This window comes from Halyomorpha halys, unplaced genomic scaffold, assembly GCF_000696795.3.
Source record: "Halyomorpha halys isolate HHAL.00 unplaced genomic scaffold, Hhal_1.1 Scaffold484.1, whole genome shotgun sequence".
Taxonomy (NCBI): Eukaryota; Metazoa; Arthropoda; class Insecta; order Hemiptera; family Pentatomidae; genus Halyomorpha; species Halyomorpha halys.
Window position 1 is genome coordinate 390,577 of NW_027107936.1, and position 9,212 is coordinate 399,788.

The following is a 9,212-nucleotide window of genomic DNA, read 5'->3' on the forward strand; positions in this document are numbered from 1 at the left end:
TTACCTATTGCCCACAACTGTGTGGCAGATTGTAATATCTATCAATAAATAAATCTATCAATAAAAAAAAATTAAACGTAAACATTAAATTTTGTTCAAAGTAATTTCCTTGAGCACTAAGACAGGCTCGGCATCTATCTTCAACGATAGCAGTGGCAGAACGGCACTGGATATGTGTTATTGTTTCACAAAATTCAATACTCCTTCTTCATAAGAAACTAAGATCATTGACCGGCCTTGCATAGAATATTTGTTTAATGTCACTCCCAACCAAATATCCAGTGGTGTGAGGTCTGGAGAGCGTGCAGGCCAATCCATTGGTTGGGATAATTAACCTTTAGCCATTCTCGTGGACCTCTTCCGTAATGTGCCGGACAACCATCTAATTGAAGCCACATGTCCCTTCTCAGTTGTAGTGGAATATGATCAACTAATATAATCAATATAAAACAATCAACTAATCATAGTAACCATTATCAAGAAGTTCCAGAAATGTCCCCGCATTGAGTCGAGGTGGCAAGAAATGCGAACCTATTAAAATATTGTCTAACATCCCCAAACACGCATTGCTCTGAAGCTGGTGCTGAAAATGATACTAACGAATTTCATGGGGTTTTCCTTCGACCAGAGGTTATTTTATTATTATTATGGTTATTATTTTTCTGATTGATACCTCTTCTAGTGAAAGTAGCTTCATTTGCCCAGAAAATGTTTTTTGGAACTTGTGGATCAAGCTCGTCTTGATTTAAGTACCAATCTGAAAAATGACTTCTTTGCCGAAAATCCTTCGCTAATAAATTTTGTACCCGTTGATAATGATATAGGTGAAAGCAATCTTCAATGAGAGTTCTCCATTGTTGTTGGGGTAACATTTAATTCCGCTCCAGTTTTTCGTACACTACCAGATGGATTATTATCAAAATATCGTAATATGGTCGCATTTACTTCATTTCATAAAGGAGCAAAAATATCATCAGCACGTGGTATTATAGGAAATGTACCAGTTTCTCTAAGACGTTGATACGTGGAGCTAAAGATAGTCTTGTCTATTCGGAAATCACTTGCACATTCCCGACGCATTAGCATTAACATTGCAAAAACCGTATACAAACACCATATCGGCATATTCACCATTAATGTAAATTGAAGGGATAATGATGAGTACTCTGCGAAAGCCTCTTACAAACTGATAAATGTTATTGACAGTTCCCAATGCTAATTCCAAATAGTATTAATCCTTATGTTTCCAATAGTTTTTATACAGTTATGGATAAAAGGCCATATTAGTATTCAATCTAATCCATCTCCTACATAAAGCGTTTGCGGACATTCCTTCACTTTAAAAAATATTTAATATGAATATTAATGTTTACATTTAATTAATAAAGTGGTTAGAACAAATAAATAGGTTTTAATTATTTCATATAACCTAAATAATTCATAACAATGAAAATCTTTAGGAGTGAATATCTCCTAAACAAAGCGTTTGCGGACATACTTTCAGAGGAATTTCTTTTTCTTTGTTGAGTTCCTTAGTTCATATTTTTTGTTTGGCCACTTAACCCTAAAGCACCCAGTATAGATAAAGTGATAAAACGGTAACTTTAGTAATAGCTGAATAATTTTTAATATCTTTGAAAAATGGTATTTGAGGGTTTTAGACGATGCTAAAAACGAACATGATTTGATTTTTCCTGAAAAAAAATTGTTTACCTGCTTTACTGAAATCTACCTATTTTTTTTTTAGTGAATAAAAAATTATTAAATTAGTAATATTTTTTTCTTATTCGTCATAAAGAAATAAATTGATTGGTATATAATAACCATGAGATATATGTATACGTTGAGCTCAGCGCATTTTGCTTCGATATCAGTTCAGTATCGAAACAATTTAGAATGACTGACTTATCAAAGTGGTGGTAAAATATTTTTCAGGATGGAAACAAAGTTGATATTCTTCTTTACAACCTCGAAAAAAAAATCAGAAAATAAAATTTGTTGTTCTAAAATTTTCGCTATACATTTTTTGGCCTTTCATTTAATTTTAAAATTAAACAAAATAGAATTAACTTCAATATGACTCAAACAATCTACACTACATTTGGCAGTAACTTAGGCCTATATAAATTGCAACAAAAGATACAATCTGGTTCAAATTAAACAGATCAAAACTGAAAATATAAAATAAACCGTTTAAAAAGTTTTTCTTTGTTGGAAAATAATATTTCGTTATTAAATCTAAATTTAATTTATTTTTATTTTTTTTTTTTAAACTTATTTATCCATTCAAGTGTTTCCTGTAACCGGTATTTTATTATATTTTCCTTTTAATCTATGTGTTAGTCTTATTCTCCTAAAATGTATCTATTTGTTTGTTTTTGGTAAACTAATCTACTGCTGTGACTATGAGTAATGGTCTGATCTCACATTGCCGTCTAATGTAGAATTTGTTTAGCGTGTCACTGAAGAGGATCTAGGTGGATGAATTCCGGAGAGCGAATTTGTTGATTGGGTGAATTAAAAAATTGTGAAAGGGTGAAATTGGAGGAGAAGAAATGAAAGAAAAATAGGAATGAATTGAAATATTTGTATTTGGCGTATAAACTGAAATTGATTGTAAAAGGAAACTATAGGGGAAAAAAAAACTTTTTTCTTTCTATTTTATTGTACCATGTAATTATATGTAATTAATATACGTCCGATTACGGATTGATAAGTATGCTGTGTGAGATAGCAGCCTGGTGTATTTAGGCAGCATAGATAAATAAAGTATTTCTCCTAGTTTAAAATTAATGTCTTCCCATTCACTATAAAAAATTAGTATACACTACAATAATCAGACCAATTTGGACATATATAATTGAGCTCTGGGGCTCCACCAAACCATCAAATTCTTCCCGCATCCAATCGTTACAATCCAAAATCCTACGTAAAATCCTTGATGCTCCTTATTACGTCACAAATAAACTCATTCATAAAGACCTTAACATCCCATTCGTTGCAGATTTGACCCAAACCAGATATGCGTCTTTTTATTCCAAACTCCTTAACCATCCAAACCCATTAATTCTTAATCTTTCATCCTTAACAATCCCTGATAATCCTCCGAGGCGTCTGAAAAGAAGATGGCCACGAGACCTTCTAGTTTAAATTAATGTTTGAAGTACCACCAATGGGTGGTTCCTTCCCAAGATTTTCAAGTGTATATGAAACATACTACATATTTACTTATTGTATTATTTTGTACAGTTGTAAATTACAATAAATAAATAATTAAAAAAAAAAAAATTAATGTACCTTAAAGGAGGAGATATTCAGCTTTTCAACGGTTATATTAAAGTAGGAATTGGATAAAATGGAAAGGGATTATGAACCATAGTATGAACAGTGATTTATTTTTCTTTAAAAAAAAAACATTAATTTATTTTACAGAAATTTTAACTCTTTTTTTTTTTAATTTATAGTAAATAAAATATCATTTAATATAATCAGTAATATTTTTGTCATATTCCTCAGAAAGAGACTATTCGATTAGCATATAATAACCATGAAAACATTTTTTTTGAGCTATATACAAAAAATGCTTAATTTTGTTAATTTTTTTTTCCCGAAAAACTCGGCCAGTCTAAAATATTTCTAGGAAAATTTTGAACATTCAGCAAAAATAACCATCACAATGGAATGAACGGTATGGCAGTGCATATAGTACGAACAAACAATTTTTTTTTTGTTATATCATGTAAATATATGTAGTGTATATATGTCCAAATATGGATTGATTGGTATGCTGTGTATTATAGCAACCTAATGTATTTGGGCTCGGCTAAAAAAACATTTCTCTCTATATTATAATAAATAATAATAAACTTTCAAGTAAATTTTGATTAATATCTTGTTTTACGTCTTTTTGTTATTCTAATTTTTTTAATTTTTTTTTTATAGGCGACTCCAGATGAAGATGAGGAACCAACTAACCGAAGGTTCAACCACCTAACTGAAATCACAATCCTCACAGTGCAACTTATAGTTGAGTTTGCTAAGCGGTTACCCGCTTTCGATAAGATAACAAGAGAAGATCAGATCACTCTTCTTAAAGTTAGTATTTTTTATTTTTTCATGCATAACAAAATCCATTTTATCAAAATAACAATCGACGTCTTTCGGCTTCAGTTTATATGGAATCAAATTTTCTTGTTTTCTGAATCATTCCCAACTATTTGAAACGTTACTAACATATACGGTTATGCTTCGCTATTACTATTACTTTATTTATTGATGTATATAGACTAATTGATTACAATGAAAAACTTAACATAAATTAATATATTTAGTAATTATTGAATTATTTTCTTATTAAATCTATTATTTATTGCAATAAATAATATTAAATTATTATTACCAATAAATTTACATTTCTTAAATATAAATTTACACCTCACATTCAAAATATAAAAACTTTTTGCAGGCTATTCTGCTCAACTCATTAGTTTCAGTCAAATCACTCTATGAAGGAGAAGAGAGAAATACTTTATTCATCTATGCTGCCCAAATACATCAGGTTGCTACAGACACAGCATACTAATCAATCCGTAATCGGACATATATATATTACATATAATTACAAATAATATAATAAACATGGTATAATAAAATAGAAAGAAAACAGTTCTTTTATACAGCAGTAGATCAGTTTACCAAAAAACAAACAAACAAATAAATACATTCTACGAGAACAAGACTAACACATAGATTCAAAGGAAAATATAATAAAAAGTCGGTTACAAAAATACTTGAATGAATAAATAAGTTTTAAAAAAAATAATAGTACTAATAAAATAAAATAATTTAATGAATAAATAAGTTAAAACACCCACATCGACAGGTCCACAAATTAAAATAAATAATATGTAACAATATATAATCTCCGAGCTAATTCCCATGCAGGTGATGGTGTATGATCCCCAGGGAGACCAAAATAATATTTTCTCCCAAGATCGCAATATCCCCAATGCTAACACCTAGGCCTTCTAAGAAGCTCCTTGTTCTATCTGGTATTGTTCCGCGAGATCCAAACCAGAGGCCTCTCACGGTGAACTCTAATAAAACAATAGGGAATCATATCAATATATTAATAAGCTCTCCTCAATTTATGGATAATTATAAATTTTCAACTTTTAATTACAGATAAATTTAATATTATTATCTCAAAATATTTTTAACTTTTCTTACACTCAGGTCAGGCATATAATACATTTATTTCAAAATGTATTTTGGTCTAAATTATTATTTCTTTTATTATTATGTTTAAATTCATATAAAATTTATTGTAAATTATAATATAAAAGTTATCCATGTTCTTAATAAATTAATTTTGCTTAAAATCTCAGCATAGTGTTGGTTCAAATTTCTTCTGTCTTTTTTTAAATTCACTGTATAATTATAGTTTTCTGAAATATAAATAGACTTAAGTATTTTTATTTTGAATATATTATTTTCTTTATATAAAAATATTGTATTGTCAAAGTCAATTAGCCTCGATATACTTTTTCTAAATCCCTAATATTTATGTAGTGTTTCTTTAAATACGACCGGCAAAGCGGTCCCGGTTACGCCGTGGAATTAATGAAATGTAAATCATTAATTCCACGGCGTAACTATAGGCTATAGCTAGACTATACCACCTTAGCTGGACTCATATCAACACCTTATAATGCCACAAGGCAATCAAAGGGAGAAGACTTAGTAAAGTATGTATAATACATTTCATGTATTATATGTATCAAGTACTAATTTTATTTTAATAGGGGTATTCATGATCTTTAGTTTAACATGTTAAAGCGTGTTAAATGGAAAAACTCATGTTAAATGGAAAAAAAGTGCCTTCTTTTGCCGTGGTAAAACGAAATAACATGTAACATGGCTCAGAGTCTGTTACTTGGTCTGCTAAATGGAGAATGACGTCATACAATAGACTAGTTGAGCTCGCCACCATTTTTGTTTGTTAAATTATGTTACTAAATTATGTTCACCAGTTTTGAAATGATAGCTCTATAGTTTTCTAAATTGTAAATGGCTAGTTTTTAAAAACAAATAGCTCCACTCATCATTAAGGTAGAAGCATGGGAGGAGTGACATTTTGTAGCTATTTAAATTAACTTATATCTGACACGTAACATGCTTAGAAAATTTTTAAAAGAAATTACTGAAAATAAGTGATTTTATTCTCAAACAATACAGAAGGTTTGAAGATAGGAGGATAATGGGTTCATTAATACAATAAATACTAAAAAACTGGGTTATAGACATAATAACAACTTTTATTAGATATCATTTTTCTTAGAACATAATAATTTTATTCAAAGATGCACAATAAAATATTGAAAATTAGTTACAACCTAAACTCAAAAACTTTCAATAAAGTTGTCAATTAGCTCATCTTCATTCTCTTCCTCACAAGTTTCAAGATCAATAGACACTCATAAGCTAAACTTTCACACAAATTCCACTTTTCACTCACTCTAGGCATGTTGTAATAAATTTCTCAAATCAAAACTGAAACTTAAATCAAATTCGAAGTAAACAATAACATGAGGCTCTGGAAGGAAAGGTTATAAACATAAAGGCTTATAAAACAAGTTGCTGAGAAAATCCGCTAGGGGCTCTTATGCATTTAACGTTTAACATGACTTCAAATAGGGCTGCTCACATTCCTATAGTTATAACATTTAACATGGTAAAACATTTAACATTTAACACAACATCATGAATACCCCTAATGTAGAAAAAAATAATTTAAATACGATCACACTTTTACCCGAGATGAAGAGCTATAAACTTCATATTGTAAATTTTTAAATGTGCTAATTTTCTATTTTTATAGGGCTGTTCGAGTGAAGTTATGATGATGAGGATGGCCAGAAGGTATGAGGCTGAAACCGATTCTATCCTTTTTGCTAACAACGAGAGGTACACTAAGGAACACTACGAGGAGGCAGGATTGGGCCAAGCCATCGAAAACCCCCTTAGGTTTTGTCGAAATCTGTGGAAGATGAAAGTGGACAACGCTGAATACGCCCTCCTTACCGCCATGATCATTTTCTCAGGTAATTATAATTTTGACTATTTCAGTTTTTATTACTGCAGATATTTTTTTTAAATATATTTTTATAGCATAAATGTAAAATTTACAATATTTGATTTTTTGTTTTGGGATAACCTCTTATACAATAGAATTTTCCTGATACTAATTGCACTTTACAAATTTCTCTATTTTACATTTTGGCAAATGCCTGACAATGTCCATTTTTGTTTCTTATATTTGGGGCTCTAAAATGTAATGATATATAGAATAACAGGTTCTAAAAATATATTCTAAATACAATACCTTCCTAATCTCAATATATATTTCTAAGCTCAATATATACCGCCGAACTCTACGCGATAGCATCAGCCCTCCATTTTTGCTTTTCAATAATTCAGAAGACTATGTTAATAATCTCAGATTCGTTTAGCTCTCTAAAAAGTTTAAAAAACATGTACCCCGAACATCCACTCATTATAAGAATTCAATCTTTTCTTCTAAGATTATCACAGCAAGGTAAATCCATTATATTCATATGGGGTCCAAGCCACAATGTCATTGTTGGTAACGAGCTCGCGGACAAAGCTGCCAGAAAGGCACTCACGCTCCCTGGCCGAGGCGTTCTTACCCAATCAGAACTAAGTACACCCCTTAAATTACAAATATTAGAAAAATGGCAGGACAAGTGGGATGAAAGCTCCCCTAGTAAATTAAAAGAAATAAAACGATCAGTAAAACCATGGTCAACATCCTACCGCAACAGCCGTAGGGAGGAAGTTGCTCTGACCCGCTTGAGAATAGGTCATACTCTCCTCACGCACTCTCACCTGATCAGAAAGCTGCCACCTCCAACGTGCAAATATTGTCAGTCCATTCATATGATTATACATATTTTTGAAGAATGTACTCACTATTTGCCAATAATAAACAGGATAGGACTGACCCCAAATTTATCAAAAGCTCTCACAGATGAGGAAGCTAAAATTACATTAGTATTTGAATTTTTAAAAGCACATTGCCTTCTTTATAAATTATAACTCCTCTTTGATTTTTTTTTATTGATTTTTTTTTAATATTTTTTATTTATTTTTTTATTGATTTTTTAAAATTTTATCATGCCATAGGTGTTGATGACTAGAGGGTTTTATGCCTTTAAGTAACAATCAACAACAACAACCTTCCTAATCTTGGGCCATGAAATTTAAAAAAATCAAGATAATTCAATTATCTTAAAGATTTATGATAAATTAATTTGTAATTTATAATAATTTTTTAGCCAGGATACAGTGAAATATTATGATATTATTTGATATTAAATATAAATATTTTCAGTTTTGTATTTAAAAAAAAAAACGTTTTTTACAGAGAGACCTGGGCTAATTGAAGCAAGGAAGGTCGAGAAAATTCAAGAAGTTTATTTAGAGACATTAATGGCGTATATCGAAAGCAGACCAAAGAGGTCGCCTACCATACTGGCCAATCTCCTGTCCATTTTAACAGAGCTTCGTTCGTTGGGCAACCAAAATTCAGAAATATGCTTCTCACTAAAACTAAAAAACAAGAGATTGCCCCCATTCCTTGCCGAAGTATGGGATCTCAAGGATTGAGCATAGCCCACCCAGAATAATTATTCTATTGCATGCGATTTGCAGTAGAATCACCTTTATCCAGAATAATGTGGCCAAGGCTATTCAGAGAAAGAACTAGAATCTAAGTTAAGAGGTGATACAAGTAAATTAAAAATTATTGATTATAATTACATTTAAAGTAATATTTAGAAATATTGTAAATTGAGAAAAAAAAAATTAAAATACTTCTTAAAATAATACTAAAAATATTTTAGTTTCTGATTAATTCCCCTTCTAGTACAAGGACCGGGACAAAATTAATTTTTCATTCAGAGCTATATATCTTTAAAATTACCAACAAAAGTAAAATAAACCTAAGAATATGTCATTCACAGGTTCGTAGTTCCTGAGATTTAAATTTTTAAATTGCAGCATTTCATGAAATATATACCGAAAAGGTAGTTAGATAATTTAGTGCGGGAACTGACAGATGTCAATTAGAAAAAATAATTTTTAATTTGGAGCTCAGTATCTTGAATTTTTAACTACCAACAAAACTAAAT

The 9,212-nt window shown here is 30.2% G+C and overlaps 1 protein-coding gene across 1 annotated transcript in view; it reads left to right on the plus strand.

Annotated features, from left to right (window-relative positions):
• LOC106683449 (ecdysone receptor) overlaps positions 1 to 9,212 on the plus strand; it is a gene marked incomplete in the record, with an annotated part of 26,096 nt that overhangs the window by 16,089 nt on the left and 795 nt on the right. Inside the window, 3 exon segments of the mRNA XM_067046300.1 lie at positions 3,943 to 4,095; positions 6,881 to 7,103; positions 8,447 to 8,803. Of these exon segments, the coding sequence (XP_066902401.1) occupies positions 3,943 to 4,095; positions 6,881 to 7,103; positions 8,447 to 8,688 (618 nt within the window).